The 17,075-nt window shown below is 39.6% G+C and overlaps 1 protein-coding gene across 1 annotated transcript; it reads left to right on the top strand.

Moving 5' to 3' along the window:
• Window positions 1-12,490: 12,490 nt before the first annotated feature.
• LOC308645851 (cationic trypsin-3) lies at window positions 12,491-16,732 on the top strand (the record flags this gene model as incomplete). Its single annotated transcript, XM_081288271.1, has 5 exons — window positions 12,491-12,530; window positions 14,188-14,350; window positions 15,048-15,301; window positions 15,818-15,954; window positions 16,583-16,732. 5 exons carry the CDS (start codon window positions 12,491-12,493, stop codon window positions 16,730-16,732), a joined length of 744 nt encoding a protein of 247 aa, XP_081144397.1.
• Window positions 16,733-17,075: the final 343 nt, after the last annotated feature.

Raw genomic sequence — 17,075 nt, 5'->3', positions numbered from 1 at the left:
CTACTTAGAACTTTTAAGGTTTCTCAAGCTTGCATTTCCAAATTTTCAAACTCCTACCTCATGCCAGTTCCAAACGCTTTGGAACCCCTGGTCAGATTACTCACAGTAATGAACCTACTTCTGGGTACTAATTTCCTTGTTAGTCAGCTTTTGTCTCTGTGATGAAAATACCTGACAAGAATTACTTAAAGAAGGGAAAGTTTAATTTGGTTCACAGTTTCAGAAGTCTCATTTCATGGTATTGTGACTCCATTGCCCCAGAGCAAGGTGAGACAAAATACCATGGTGCAAGAGCATGGCCAATGAAAGCCACTCAGCTCATGGCTGCGAGAAGCAGAGAAAGAGAGAGAGAGAAGGAAAGTCCAGAGACAAAATAACAAAGTCCCCAAAGGCACAATCCTAGTGACCTACTTCCTCCAACCATTTCCAGCTTCCAACAATTACCATCACCCTTTTGAATTGTTAATTTATAAAATGGATTAATCCACTGAAATGGTCACAGTTCTCACAATCCAATATTTTTTTTACTAACTTTAACCCTGAACTCTCTAAGAATTTGAGTTAATAAATAAATTAATCAGTGCTACTTGATGGGGCTTTAGACATCAACGCCTGAATGTCCTGAATACTAAAAGACTAAAAGACTGTTGTTTCAGTCAGCTTTTCTGTTGCTATGACCACAAACATGACAAAAATAATGCAGAGGAGGATAAGTTTGAGGCTCATGGTTTCAGAGGTCTCAGTCTGTAGATGTCCAACTCCATTGTGCTGTGCCCAAAGTGAGGCAGAATATCACGGCAGAAGGGCATAGTGGAGGAAAGCAGCTCAGGACAAGGCAAAAGGAAGTGGAGAGAGAGTTCTACTCACTAAGAACAAAATACAAACCCCAAAGCCCCACCCTCAGTGCCCTATCTCCTCAAGGCACCCCCTACCTGCCTATAGTTATAATCCAGTTAATCTATATCAGTGGATTAATTCACTAATTGGGTTAAAACTCTCACAATTCAATCATTTCATCTCTAAACGTTCTTGCATTATCCCACACATGGACTTTTGGGGGACACCACATATCCAAAACCTAATATTTCACCCCTGGCCCCCCACAACTCATATTCACCTCACAATGCAAAATAAATTCAGTCCATTTTCAAGAGGCCCTATAGTCTTATGCAGTTCCAGAATCACCCTAAAGTCCAAGTCCAAAGTCTCCTGAGACTCAAGATAAATTCTTGGCATAAGCCTTTGAAAAAATCCAAAGCAAGTTACATATATCCAATATATAATAGTACAAAGTAAACATTTTCACTCCACAAGGGCTAAATAGGGGTATAGAAAGAAGAGATGGGACCAAAGCAAGACCAAAATCAAGCTAGGCAAAGAAGTCCTGTAGCTCCACATCCAGCATCAGGGACAAATGACACCATGATGTTTTCTCCAAAGGTCTTGCATAGCTCCTCCCCTTTGGTCTGACTGGTTGCAGCCCACATGGAATCTCTCTTGGCTTTTCTCTGCTCAGTGCTTCAGCTTTCCTCAGCAGACATTCCACAGTACTATCATCCATTAATGACAGGTGTCACTATAGTTTTGGCTTCCTTCTCACTTCTTTATTTATCACCCTCTCCAGGACAGCCCAATGGGACTCCAACCCTGCTACACTTTGCCTGGCCTCCAGACCTTCCTTTGCCATCACAGTGGAAGCCTCCATGACTCCCTAATTCCAGCATCTTTCATTCCTGCAGAACAGGAACTATATGGTTGCTACCAAGGTCTGCCACCATCTTGAGCAGTAGCCAAGCCTCCTGGGACCATGGCTGCAGCAGCCTCTGAGTGCCTGGGTGTCTGAGCATGGTGAAAGAACTTCCTAGTCCCTCTACCCTGTATAAGCAGGGTACACCCATGGCCCTTTCTCAAATAAATTTTTACTTTCACACCACTAATACTGAGAAGTGTGTGGTCTTGCCAATTTCTGAGATGTCTTCCATCCATCTTTCCTATTGTTTCTGGGTAAAGTTCAATGTAGTTCTTTACTGGCAATAATCTCTTTAATAAGCAAATCTTCCTTTGTCCCTGTTTTACTCAGAGTTTTGTGGACACACTGTTAGCTTTTCAAATTTTTCTGCTCTGATTTATGCTCCTAATTATCACAGTAAATTTGTCTAAAAGCTGCCAGTAATATCTATGCTGCTGCCTTGAAATTTCTTCTGCCAGTTTAATTAGTCAGCCCATTGCCTTTAAATTCAGTTTCACAGAAAGTCTCAAGACATGGGCAAAATGTAGACAACGTACTTGCCAGAACATAACACGAATGGCCTCTGGTCCAATTTCCAATAGAGCCCTACTTCCCCTCTGAAACCTTGTGAGCCCAATCTTTACTGTACAGAGTCATATTGGTATTCTGGTCTTCTGAGCTCCAACTACAATCACTCATTAAGCAACAATTACAACATTCTAAACTTTGCATCAAAATTTCCAAAATTCCTCCCATAAACTCCAAAAAGTTCTAATAGCTTCTGACTGTTGACAGGGTCAGGTTCAGCACAACAACCCCACTTCTCCAGTAATGAATTCTGTTTCAGTCAACTTTTCTATTACTGTGAACAAAAGAACTGATAAGAATAATGTAGAAGAGGAAAGGTTTATTTGGGTGGACTCAGTCCATAGATGATGGACTCTATTGCTCTCATCTCAAATGTATCAGAATATCATGTAAGAAGAGCATGGTGTTTGTTATCCCATTCCCCTCATAACCTCTTATATGTAATTTTGTATAACAATGAGGGTCTCCCTCCATTTCCATGCAATTTCCCTTTTTTTCTCCCTTTCCCTCCCACCTCATGTCTCTGTTTAATGTTAATCTTTTCTTCCTGCTCTTCCTCCCTGTTCTGTTCTTAGTTGCTCTCATTATATCAAAGAAGACATTTGGTATTTGTTTTTTAGGGATTGGCTAGCCTCACTAAGCATAATCTGCTCTAGTGCCATCCATTTCCCTGCAAATTCCGTGATTTTGTCATTTTTTAGTGCTGCGTAATACTCCATGGTGTATAAATGCCACATTTTTTTTTTATCCATTCATCTATTGAAGGGCATCTGGGTTGATTCCGGGGAGGGGAGGGGGGATAGTAGAGGATAGGAAAGGTAGCAGAATACAACAGTCACTAATATGGCAGTACGTAAAAATGTGATGTGTAACCGATGTGATTCTGCAATCTGTATTTGGGGTAAAAATGGGAGTTCATAACCCACTTGATTCTAATGTATGAAATATGATATGTCAAGAGCTTTGTAATGTTGTGAACAACCAATAAAAAAAATAAAAAATAAAAAAAAAGAAGGGCATGGTGGAGGAACGTAGCTCAGAGTAGTTCAGGATGTGGCAATAAGAAAGAAGAAAGAGAGCTCTGCTCACCAGGAATAAAATAAAAACCCAAAGCAGGCCCACAGTGACCCATCTCTTTTAGTCACATCCTACCTGTCTACAGTCCACCCAGTTAATCCATATCAGTGCATTAATCCACTGAGTAGGTTACAGCTCTCATATTCCAATCACTTTATTTCTGTGTGTTCTTGCTATATCTCATATATGAGCTTTTGGAGACAACCACATATCAAGGTCATAAAAGCTCATTTTTACCAAGTGGCCTTAACTGGCGAAGATAATTTTTTTTTTTCCTCAAGGACAAAATCCATTGACTTGCTTCTGTAACAACTTTCCTAATGAAGTCTCTTTGGTACAAAATCACACATTATTAAATCACAGAAACAAAGAGAAATAACTATTTCTATTATAATTCTCATAATTTTATGATAGTAAATTTAATATTAATTTTTTCTAAAATTGGACATACATAAGGTTTTATATCTATCTAAATGCCTGGAAATTTTCTTCCTAAAATCATATATTGGAAAAACATATATTGGAAAATAGGGCTCATAATGTATAATCACCTACTTTTTGAGATGCAAGAAATCTTGAGAATTCAGTGGACAATATTTCACAATGATGAATACACTCAAAAGGTTGAAAAGAAAATTGGTATAAATTTAAAAGTTGAACAGGAAAATCTTATTATGGCGTGAAATGATTTAATCAGAATTTTAGGCTAGAAGCGATGAGAGAAATTGGTAGAACAAAAGTATGAAACAGATAATTCCAAGCCAAAATACTTTCCTGTGGCTTCCCAGAGTTTCTTGGTGTTACCTTATGAAGACACTAGTTGTGCGACACCAATACTACATACCACAACAGCACATACCAGCAAGATTATTGAAAAACTTCCAACCAGTTTGCATGCCTGAGAGCAAGTTTATGAGTAAAAAAGATATTTTATATCCTCAGTATTGGCGGTCAAGCATTTGTTGTATGAAGAATCTAAACAAATCATTTTGTTCTGCACCACATACATCAAAGGATGGTGTTTTCTTGGTGTTCAAGAACTTTCTCTTGAACCTTGTTACTATTTTGAAGGTGGACAGAGCATTAGACTGTCATATGAAAAGAATTTAAAAGATTAGTTAGGGATTCATAAAACCTGGTGAATATAAATTCTCTGATCACCAACTACATGGCAGACTGTATTCCCTTGAGAATATTAAGGTGGAGAATGTTACTCTTACCACCACATTCTTTGCAAGATAATAAGTATGTACCTTATTAACATGTCAAAGTTTCTTTTTTTCTTATAAGATTTTGCTCTGATACACATTTGATCATGCATCATTTACATTAGATCATGTATTTATAACATATAACAGTCGCCATTCTATAATGTGGAGGGTTAAAATGATTTTCCCTAAGTCCACTGAAATGATTTATAGTAAAACTATATTAAAGCCCAGTGCATATCACTATTTCTGAGATAGACAGATGTTCTCTCTCCCTTTACTACTCAATTCATCTAAACTTTGCAAAAAGAGATACAGTAAAATACTTTCCAATGCAAAGAAGTTTACAGAAAATTGATGCATTGCCCTGAGGTCCTAAAGGTCTTGGCCCTAGAGGTGTGATCTGAACTCTTGCTCTCCCAGATAGTGCACCCCTCCTCACACTCTACGTTAGCTCCTCTCTAGCTCTGTCCTCTAATCTTCATCTTCCCATGGATCATACAGAGAAGGTTTGCAGTGGAAACTCCTACCCAGTATTCCTTTGCAGATCTGGTATGGGACAACTGGTAAGACACACTGGGTTCTGAGCACAGGCATTTTGGAATTCATGCAGCAGAAGTAAATGGGGGAAACGCAGCCTCAGAGACAGGTGAAGAAGCCCGGTGTCTCAACTCAGGTTGCTGTGACAAGACCAGAGCTGAGTGCCTTAAACAACACATATTTATTTCTCTTTCATTTCTGGAGGCTGGTTAAGTAATGGCCACCAAAGCACCAGCAGGCCTGGTGTTGGGGAGGACCGGCTTTCTCCTGTCATTATGTCTCCAATCATTGTGTCCTAGAGGGCCATCTCTGTTCTCTTTCTCTTCTTAACAGTAGCCTCAATCAGTACCACCCTGAAAAACAAAATTGTACAAAGGGATCTTAACTCATAGATAGCTTTGCCACCAAAAGCCGGGTATGTGTCTTACCCATTATTTTAGTCAACTTTTTCACTGCTGTGACCAAAAGACCTGACAAGAACCATTTTAGAGGAGAAAAAGTTTATTTGGGGGCTCACGGTTTCAGAGGTCTCAATCCATAGCAGGTTGGCTTCATTCCTCAGGTTCTAGGTGAGGCAGAACATCAAGGCTGAAGAGTGTGGCAGAGGGAAGCAGCTCACCTGATGATCAGCAGGCAGAAAGAAAAACAAAATATATAACCACCCCCAGATACAAAATATATAGCCCAAAGTCACACCTCTGATGACCTACCTTCTCCAGCCACACACTACATATCTTCAGTTACCATTCAGTTAATCCCACCAGGGGATTTTTTTGGATCTCATAACCCAATCATTATTCCTCTAAACCTTCTTACATTGTCTCATACATGAGCTTTTGGGGGACACCTCACATCCAAACCGTAGCACCCATCTACCCTCAAATAGCCTTATTAGCTACAGAAACCAGGTGTGTCATTAGGGCTAGGATGCTCTTACCATGACTCTCCAAGGACAAACAACACAAAGGATACAGCTACGGAGGAGTCATCCAAGCAACAAGTTCCTAAGACCCCTTCAATTTGTTCTTGCCATGATTTGTGTTCCTCACCATTTCCCATGTAGGAGTTCTCCTCACAGCTACAGCAACTCATCCTTAACAAAGAAAGCCAGGTTAACACTCTGTCAGCCAGTCCTGTGTCCCCCCTCTACTGGAGAAAAAGGCCTAATAAAGTGTCTTTTCCTCTAGTTGCCTTTATCTGATTCTTCTGATGAAAGACAAAAGAGCCCATCTGGCTAAAAACACACTGGCCTCATCATTAGGCACCATCCAAAGGACTTCATTAAAACTTAATGGTGGCCCAAAGTTTCTATCCTGTGTTAGCAAACTCCTCAGAGGATGGGGTCGGTGTAGGAATTTCACAGAGACACAACATGCAGTTCAAAATAGATATCTCAGGAGGGGAGAATATAATTTAATTTTTTTTTTGTTTTTAAACTCTGAATGACATTTAAGGACAGAGTTCTGAGTTCTTAATATGGCCTCATTACTGCCCTAAGGATGAGGTCAAAGTCCCTTAACCTTGCATTCAAGTCTCTCAAATATTTAGTCAAACTATCAAACTAACATTTTCTCTTCTTTTTTCTAGCTGAATTACTTTTATGACTGTGTATGACCTGACCTGTTTTTATATGTAACTTTTGTCTGCTTACATAAATAGGTTCAGATCTACCTTTACTACACATCTCGGGATTCTCCTTAGAAATAAATGAGATCAAGATGCCCCTGTTCCCTGCCGTCACTACCACCAAGACACTCTTACTCACCTTATAGTAAAGGGGAGGTTCAGAGCCCAGACAAGGGAAGTGAGGTGCATAAATGCTGAGACCTCTGGGCAGGCCAAGAAAGGTGCAGCAAGGCCAGACAAATCATTTGTTCTTGACAGCATTCGGTAGAACCTTGCAATACATCTCCTTGTCCTTTTCAGTCTTTTGTTTAATGACTAACTCTTCACAGTTTGTGAGTTTCTGTTAGAACATAAATTATTTATGCACTTTCTCTTAGTAACTAGGGCTTTAGAAATTCACCTTATTCAAATGTACACATAAATACCAAAACTGCATAAACATGAACATGACACTTAGGAGGCAGGCGGTTCAATGTTATTCACCTGAAAACATCTATAAAAATTCACAAAGGGAAGCCTAGGAGTAGGAGGGATGGATTCAGCAACTTAAAAGATGTCATCACTTTATTTCCATCTCTGCCTTCTGCTTTCATTGCTGTCAGCTTTAGCATCTATGCAACTAGGAAAAGGGACAAAGTTGTTCCCAGAAATTTTTATTTGAAGTCTTCCTTCCTGGAAGTCTACAGAGGACACTTCATAGTGTCTCCTTAACTGAAAACAGTCACTAAACACTGCTGAACCAGTAATCAAATCAAATTATGCTGATAACTTTATAATTAAGCTATATGACAGAGCCCCAGAGTAAGGGGTAGAGTTCTCATTGTGCAAAAAGGATGACATTCTCTCTTCCCTTGGTAGCCATGAGGAGTTACTTCAAGGACTCCCCATGGACACTAAAATCTGCATATACTCAAGTCCTTTGCATAAACTGGGGAGGTATTTGCATATAACCTGTGAATGTTCTTCTATAAACTTTAAATTCTACCTACAGTAATTATGGTCGCTAATTCCATACCTAATAAGTAATGGAAACACTATGTGAACAGTTGTTTTCATTTAAACTTAATGATGGCCCATACGTGTAGCTATAAATATATTTCTAATGCATGATTGAATTCCAATGCCTTATTGCATAAGGAATAATGATAAGAAAGATAAATCTGTACCTATTTAGTACAGATGCCATATTTTAAACATATCTCTGATATGTGGCTTCTTGAATATGAGGTCCCCCCACAGACTTGAGGCACCAGCTTTTTAAATTTAGTTAACTAAATGATGATAGACCTGTTGCCAAGAGAAGGAGCAGATGTCAAGATGCAAAAACAATTTCTATTAGAGTAGTCATCTATGTTCATGAATGCTTTACATCTAGCCCAGAAACAACCCAAACAGCCATTGATACAGGATTGACTAAATATATATGACATTACCTTCAGTGGAGAAAATGTAAACATTCTTCTAATTTATCCAATAAGTAGTACTTGTCAAGTACTTTATTGAAGGTCTGTGGTATTCCTGAGTCTGTTTTATGCACCAAGGATGTAGTAGTGGAACAAATATTGCAAACCCTGCCCAATCAAATATATTCTGATTGGTAAATAGACAAAGAACAAATAGAATATAATGCTGATCTATGTGTTAGTTGTAAAGAAAAAGAAACTAGATAAAGGGTCAGGTGCTTGGAAAGCATGGACCTCCCTCTAATGTAAAACCAAAAAAGATTTATCAAGGCCCTATCAAAATGTACTTCTGTTTAAAATAGTCACTCTAAAGAGTCAGAGGAGATCGTTCATACGTGTAGCTATAAATATATTTCTAATGCATGATTGAATGAGATCCAGGGTAGCATGGCATCTCTATGGCAGATATAAGGACATGTAAAGAGGTAGCCATCTGAGGTAGGGGGTAACTGCATAGGGTCAAGCTTTATACTTGCTATGTCTAATTATAGTACAGATGATGGAAACTTGAGGAAGATAAACCGTAACTGTTAACCTCATGGTTACAACATTTATAACTTTTTAAAATGAAGTGCTATCTCTACTTAGAAGCTTAGCTACCTATGAAAATACATTTATTATTTTTTCTTTTAGAGTATATCAGCTGGGAAAAACTTACTTTATTTCAACTGGGTACACTCCATAATCTAGTTGTTAGTTCTCCCATAATCAAGCAGTAACCTCAATATGTGCTCAAGAACAGTTTATCTAAGAAAATTTGCTTTAATAAGACAAGCTCAAGCCTTTCTTCCCCTGGAAATCTTACATAACTCATTATTTAAATGGAAAATATGAGCACACTTTATGGCAAATCACTAGTACTTTTTTTCTTTGTAGTACTTTGAATAGAACCCAGAAGTTTTCTAACACTGCTCTACATTTCCAACCCATTTTTAAATTTCTTTCTTTTTTTATTTAAATTTTCATTGCAATCTGGGAATTGAACCCAAGTTGTTCCATCATTGAGCTACATCTCCAGCCATTTTTAATTTTTATTTTGAGACAGGGTATCCCTAAGTAGCTCAGGCAGACCTTAAATTTTCAATCCTCCTGCATCAGTCTCCCAAGTCACTGGACTTTCAGATGTGCACACAAAGTAACTAGTATTTTAAATGGATTTTAAAATAAAAATATTTATTTTAGTATTATTTTAGTCTTACTTTTAAAACTCAATTTAGAAAGTCAAACTCTTAAAAGGATACAAATTCCAAAGCCTTCAGTATTAGAGATACTCATTTGTTCCAAATATCCCAGTCACACACCATCTTTTTCAATCCTACATAGACTATGGTATTTCCAGATCCCAGTAGGGATTTAGAGTTTCAAAGATTTCTTTGTTTCTCCATTTTTTTTTTCACAAGTTCAAACTTTTATAGAACAAGGCAACTGTGTTTTAGTCTTTTCACATTGAGGCACAAATTCCTTCACAAAAAATAACCTGCTGCTATTATATGACCTCTAATATTATACCAATCATCCATGGTGATTTTATATACACATATACATTTATAATAAAATTCACAGGTGAAATCTTAATTAGTTATCAAAGCTTTATATGAAGGTTACTATAGATTGAATATGTATAGAGTCTGACCCCAAGTGTCAAGAATATCCCAATTGAGAATCTCTTTCTTTGACTAAGTTGTCTTCAAAGCTACACAATTTCGAATGAAAATAAATCTCACCCAAACAATAAAAAAAAAACAGCATCCAGAGTGATAATTTGCTTGAGTAGAAATAATATCTTGGCTGGAGATTTCAGATTTATTGTAGAGATGTGGAATCTGACAGTTGTGTCTAGTGAGAAGTTCGTTCTTAAAATTCACTCACTCTAGATACTTGTGCCATGTCATTAAGTTTCTTATAATTCCAGCTCCAAGAACCTATCCATGGATTTTCCAGAATTTGCTTTAGCCCTTATTAGGTCTATGGCATCATAGTTGAGAACATGAATACTGAAATGAGTTTCCTGGCACTTGAAGCCTGGATTGACATAATAACTATCAGACTCTGCAAAAACATTTGATTTCTCTAAGCCTCTCCCCACAGTCTCCTAAATGGTGAAAATTATAGCACAACAGTTACCCCCAACCTCAGATGGTTACCTCTTTATAGCGTTATCTGTGAGTGTCACAGGGGTCCCTTTCATGTAACAGGGGCCCACTTTATGTTTGAATCTAAATCTTGTTGCTCAACCACTGGCAGCTTATTTTAAAACTGTTTTTTTTTTTTTTCTTTCCTTTTCTTTCCTTTTCTCCTTCACTTCAGGGGAAAAGAGATGAACGTTTGTCCTGTGTTAAGTGGAGTTATCTGTCCTTCCTTTGTTTTTGCCCACCTGAACAAAGAAACTCCAGACCTGGAAATGGGAAAAGCTGAATATTAATCCCGTCTACAGGTAGGATTGGGAAGCCAGCCCTGCATTCCCCTTGTTAAAGCCCTCCATCCCCCTGGCAGTTAGAATGCAGCCTCAGTGCCATGAGCCTATTGGCTTTCTCTTTGGCCAGCAAAGCAATAAAAGTTCTTTTTCTTTTTTTCTCAATGCCCTGTCCTGGGGACAGGGACAGAGCTTTTGATATCATGAGGACTGAAAGAGTCGATGCATGGACACTTTGTCCCCAATGCCTGAGACATCGGAAACTCTCCATGCACTTCACATCCATCCTTGTCTACCAAGAGCTCCCCATTACCTTGGTAAGAGGGCGTCTGAAAGCACATTGTAGGGTTGGAATGCTGATCCTGTAAGGTGCTTGCTGTGTGGTGTTGGTTAAGTCTACATACCTTTGTCACCTTCCCCACCAGAGGGAATAAGTGGGGTTGACAATAGATACCTGTAGAAAGTTCCCCCCTAATCCATGAGGAAAACATTTCGAGTCTTCAGGGGATGCCTAACCTGCAGATAGTACAAAATCCTATAGGTAATATTTTTCTATACCTATATATCTAAGATAAAGCTTAATTTAGTACCAAATCCTATATATAATTTTTTCTATACCTATATCTAAAATAGAGCTTAATGTATGAGTGAGGCATAGTATACGTTTAACACTAATATCTATTAATAAAATAAAACAGATACAGCAATATAATATAATAATTTTTTAAAAAAATTTATGAACTCTCATTTCTAGAATTTTCCTTTTAATGTTTTTTGGTCCCTGATTGAACCCAATCTTCACATTTGGGGGTAGCACTGTATCTTGGACATACAGCAAGTTTCAGATTTTTCCTTTTTTCTACCGTTTTTAATCTATCAAAATTTTCCTATTCTCAGGATAACATTTGTGGGGCCAGGTGCATGGAGTATTGCATACATGGCATACATTAAGGGCGCCTGAATGGCAAACCACTCCACTCGTGCTAGGTGTGTGAGCAATAGGCCACTTACCCCATAGACACAGCACCCTGAGCATGAGCCAACTCGATTGGTCGCTACAAGGACAGTTGGCCAGAAATTGTATTGGTGGGGGCCTATAATCTGCTTAGCTACTGCCTGAGTATATATACATGGTAACTACACAGTAAAATCAGACCTGCTTCCAGCTTGGAGGTCTTGATTAGTGACTCCACAGCCACACTCTCCTCTACCCTGTTCCGTGGACCTCCTCACTGGATGAGAGAGAGTCCACGCAAACATTCAATCCTCAAAATGAATAATTACCATGAATATACAAGATCAGAACTAATATAAGACTAAGTAAGGGCTGGGGACATAGCCCCATGTTAAATGCTTGCCTAATATTCCCAAGTACCTCATTCAATCTTCAGCAGGAAAAAACAAAAAGACAACTATCTAAGTGTGCAAGAGCCAATGTTAATGAAACACCATGGGTGCAGGGTTCCAGATATTCCTTAGTACAAACGTTCACACTTGAGACAACCAAGGACCTAAGATTTTTCTGTGGGAATGCAGAAACCTGGAGCTCTCCCCTGTGACCTTATTCTAACATGTTTACCTGTTATGGGGAACAGGCTCCAGCAGGTGAGTTTGTGACCTCCATTCCCATAACCTTCGGGAAAAATGGAAAATTTTTGATGTGTAAGTTTGGTGCTAAATCACCTTTCATGTGCCACAGAAGTGACTCTAAATTTAGATATGTGAGTTTCCAGTGAAATCACTTTCCTGGCTCCTGTGGCCATGGTGTCAATGACAAACTGTAGGTATAAATACCTGTGGGTGGAAAACCTCCATCCCATTCCCAGTCCAGACTCAGTGAGCAGCCATGAAGACCTTCATTCTCCTTGCCCTCCTGGGAGCTGCTGGTGAGTCTTCTTAAGGAACAATCAGCAGGTGTCGGTCCTCTTTGTGTGATTGCCTTGTGCTCAGGAAAGCAACCATGAATGCCGGATGCAGGCTCTGTACTCTGGAAGGGTGAAATGTCTAAACAGCAGGGTCAGGCACATGGGTTTAGGATACTGAGATACTTGTCTGAGGAGGGTCATTGAAGTTATGAGGGGTTCAGAACAGAAGGCATAGGCGGGCCAAACTTGTCCTGAAATTCAGGCAAATTCTGTGAAGAAGGCGAGAAAGGGAAAGGAGAGTCTACATGAAAGGAGCGCTCGTCTTGACCTCTAAGAATTTGGAGTTAACATCTGAAACTAATCCGTGCTTCTTGAAAAGGCTGTGAACATCAGAGGTTGGGTCACCTGTTTACTAAAGAGCTATTTATATCCAACATCTAACAGCAAAGGTATATCATTTCAGAATAAAACCTTTGATTTGATTTTATGATAGCTTTCCTAATGTCATCTCAGGTATAAAGTCTTATGTTATTAAACTGAAAGAATATAGAGATGACTACTTCTATTTTGATAGTAGTAATACTATTTTGATATTAATTAAACTCAATTACCCAAATAGAACAGGTATAAATCCAAAACACCTGTATATATGCCTGGAACATTCTATCATAAACTTATTTTCAAATACTGAGAAAACAAGGCTCCTGTGATGGAACAACAGAATTTTGAAGCTGTGAAAAATCTTGACAGATCAGTGGGCCATATCAGGGCTGAATACATTGATAGACATTGTAAAGATAAATGGGATAGTGGAGAAGTTGTGGAGGGGAATATCACTATGTCCTGAAAGTGATTTATGGATAGACTAAAGACAGAAAATAAGTGAGTAAAGATACAAACAAACGGACATTTCCTTTGAGGCCAGGTTCATCTCAGAATGGCTCCTAAAAGCCTCCTTTCTGCTTCTTGACAGAGAAAGCTATGCATCACAAACACCCCATTAAATACCACGAATGCACACCAGCAAGATTATAGCAATGTTTTCTTCTTATTTGCATGAGTACAAAACAGGGTTCTGTGTAAAAACAATTCTCATATCCTCAATAGTAGTGGTCAGGCATTTATTGTGTTAAAAACCTCTTACCTTTGTGAGTGTTTGGAGGGTGTGACTCTCTCTCTCTCTCTCTCTCTCTCTGTGTGTGTGTGTGTGTGTGTGTAAGGCAAACATGTAAGAACATATTTATCACAAGTAAATCACAAATAGAAACCTAGCAATTGGGGAGGCATTAAACTCAGAGCCACTCAACAACTGAGCCACATCCTCAGCCTTATTTTGCATTTTTACTTAGAGACAGGGTCTCACTGAGTTGCTTTGCACCCCACTTTTTTTGAGTCTGGCTTTGAATTCACAATCCTCAAGCCTCAGCCTCCTGAGTCGCTGAGGTTACAGGTATGCACCACCATGCTCAGCTATTAGATGTTTTTTAATAGTGATGTAAGAAGGGTATGTTAGAGTATGAAAAATAAATTTTTAAAGAATCCCATATAATACACTTTCCTAATCATGACAGATAGGAGAACATTGTCATCTCTTTTCTGGTTGGTTTGCAAAATCTTTACGGTGGAGTAGAAATTACAAGATGGATATTTTTAACAGAGTTTAACTTTTCCTTGTCAGTTGCTTTTCCCACTAACGATGACGATGACAAGATTGTTGGGGGCTACACCTGTAGGAAGAACTCCCTGCCCTACCAGGTGTCGCTGAATGTTGGCTACCACAACTGTGGTGGCTCCCTCATCAGTTCCCAGTGGGTGGTGTCTGCGGCTCACTGCTACAAGGCGTAAGTGACCTGTATTACATTCTAATATCAGTTTATCCTCTAGCCCAGGGAAGCACAAATAGATTGACTAGTTATACCTGATGGACAAAGCATTCAGACCCAGAGAGCCTGATTATTCACTCAGAATTATACAATGTGTTAAAGGGCTTTTACATGGAGTGGTATCTTAGGGTTTCCTGGTGTGTTTCTAAATGATGGTAAAGATGTGGAGGGGACACAGTGGCTGGTGAAGCATGATGAATGAGCACATGGTCCTCACATCACAGCCCAAGGAAGCTATGGCACCTGGGGGTGATGAAAGCACCACATTTTGAGTACAGCATAAAATAAGCACATCCTGCTGTCATTATATCCTGCCTTATCGTGACTCCTGCCTCATCTTCCTATGATACTTGATAATACTAGACAGAGGAGGATTCCCTTTTCAGTACCATCTTTCTTTGGACCCATTCGTCCCATGCCTGTCCCTCACGGTTCTAAAGTGATGGGGGACTGTGAGGCGCTAGTTGGGATGACACTGGCCTAGGGACCTCTCTAACCTGCACCATGTGTGGTGGTATATAATGCTGCCTTCGGTACATAATTACCCGTGGGGTCAAATGCTTGATGAGAATGCTGTTTGTGTTCATGGTCATCATTTGGGGGTTGAAATAAGAGGAAGAAGCTCAAGCTGGACACTTTGAATCCTTGAATCCAGCCGGATACAGGTGCGTCTGGGAGAACACAACATTGACGTCGTCGAGGGGGATGAGCAGTTCATTCAGGCAGCCAAGATCATCCAGCACCCCAGCTATAATAAGAACACCTACGATAACGACATCATGCTGATCAAACTGAGCTCCCCGGCCACCATCAACTCTCGAGTGTCTGCTGTCTCCCTGCCGAGATCCTGTCCATCTGCTGGGACTCAGTGCCTCGTGTCTGGCTGGGGCAACACTTTGAGCAGTGGAAGTAAGTGTCAGAACACAAACACCAGGATTGAGGACAGAAGAGTTAAAGACATGTTGGGAGTAGATAGTATGGATTTTGACTCAAGGCAAGGTTGAAGAGGATAGGATGCATGCAGCCTTACAATGTATTAGGTAAAATAAGGAAGATTCCTTTTTCTGAGAACATGGACAAGAAAAAAAACAATTATAAAATGTCAAGACATTTATCTGAAGTGTGATTAGTGATGTTCAGAGAGCCAGAGATAGAGGAGATAATGGGAACAGAGGCTATAGGTTCTGTGCTGCCTGAAGTATATACCTGCTTGAGCAAACAGGCTCTGCACTTGAGGTCTGTGGCCTCTGATCCTAGTTTCAGAGAAAGACTTATTGATTAGCATTGTTGGGCAAACCTTCCAGAAAAAAGTCACTCAAATTACAAGTCTTTGGAATATTGGAAAAAAAAAAGTATGAGAAGAGACAGTGGCAAAGAAATTTACAGTGTGTAATCTTCTTCCATTTTCACTCTTGCATTCCACAGCCAAGTATCCCTCCCTCCTGCAGTGTCTAGATGCCCCTGTGCTCTCTGACACTTCTTGCCGCAATTCCTACCCAGGAAAGATCACTAACAACATGTTCTGCCTGGGCTTCTTGGAGGGGGGAAAGGACTCCTGCCAGGTGAGTTTCTCCTACTCCTGCTTCATCCAGATCAGTCTTTCTTCTCCACCATGTTTCTCCTTCTCTGAAACTCAGAGGATTGTAAAATTGTCCACTCAAAATCGATCATGATATATGAAGAAAGCTTTGAGATAAGTTACACATTTTCTGTTTGTGATAATGAAGGTTGGTGTTCAGGGTAAAAAGATACACAAAAGTAGGTGTTCGCTGCTTTTCCGGCACTCTTCTGAGGAGGTGTATCTGCCGTGGACCCTGTGAGAGGAGCAGGCTGCTGGGATGCCAGTGTTCCCAGTGCCCTATGGCTTCTTCTGGCTTGATTCAATCTATCTGAAACTCTGTGATGCTAGAAAAGGGAACACTCTGTGCATCAAACTTGTTTATACTTGCAGTCCCCACATGTTCTTGGTGCAATGGATCCACAAAGAAAGACAAGGAGCAGGCAGTAAAGAAGGAGGAAGAAGAATAGGGATATAGAAAGAAGAGTGAGGGTGGAGTCTTCAGGGGAAGAGAAGGTGCTTCCTGGGAGATCAGCAGCCCCTGAAAATAGCCCCTATATTATGGAAGATTATCCGGGAGCCCATTCTCCCATGTGTATATAACCAGAATTCTGCTTCTCCTTCTACTCTAGGGTGACTCTGGTGGCCCCGTGGTCTGCAATGGTGAACTCCAGGGTGTTGTGTCCTGGGGATATGGCTGTGCTCTGAAAGGCAAACCCGGTGTCTACACCAAGGTCTGCAACTACGTGAATTGGATTCGGCAGACAATTGCTGCCAACTAAACACCTTTATCTCTTCATAATGCACTCCTGCTATCTACTCCACTTCCTTCAGCACCAAAAATCCTTATCTGAATAAAAACACTTTGTTCCACATTTCATCTTTCCAAGAATTTTCTTTCCTTGAAATTGATTAGCTTTCTTTTAAAACTTTTTACTAGGTAGGAAAATGGGAAAAGAGCTGAACTATTGTATGGCAAGAATTTGAAGGTTGTTTACTCATTCAATAATAACCAATATAACCTACAAATATATATTTACTGATCACCTACTGTACAGCATACTCTGTTTGATATCAATCCTATAAAGATAAATAAATTCATTATTACAATCACATTTATTACAA

This window comes from Spermophilus citellus (genome assembly GCF_964194105.1).
Source record: "Spermophilus citellus genome assembly, chromosome: 3".
Classification (NCBI taxonomy): Eukaryota; Metazoa; Chordata; class Mammalia; order Rodentia; family Sciuridae; genus Spermophilus; species Spermophilus citellus.
The sequence above is the reverse complement of the archived record's forward strand: the minus strand, read 5'-3'. Positions and strand labels throughout refer to the sequence as shown.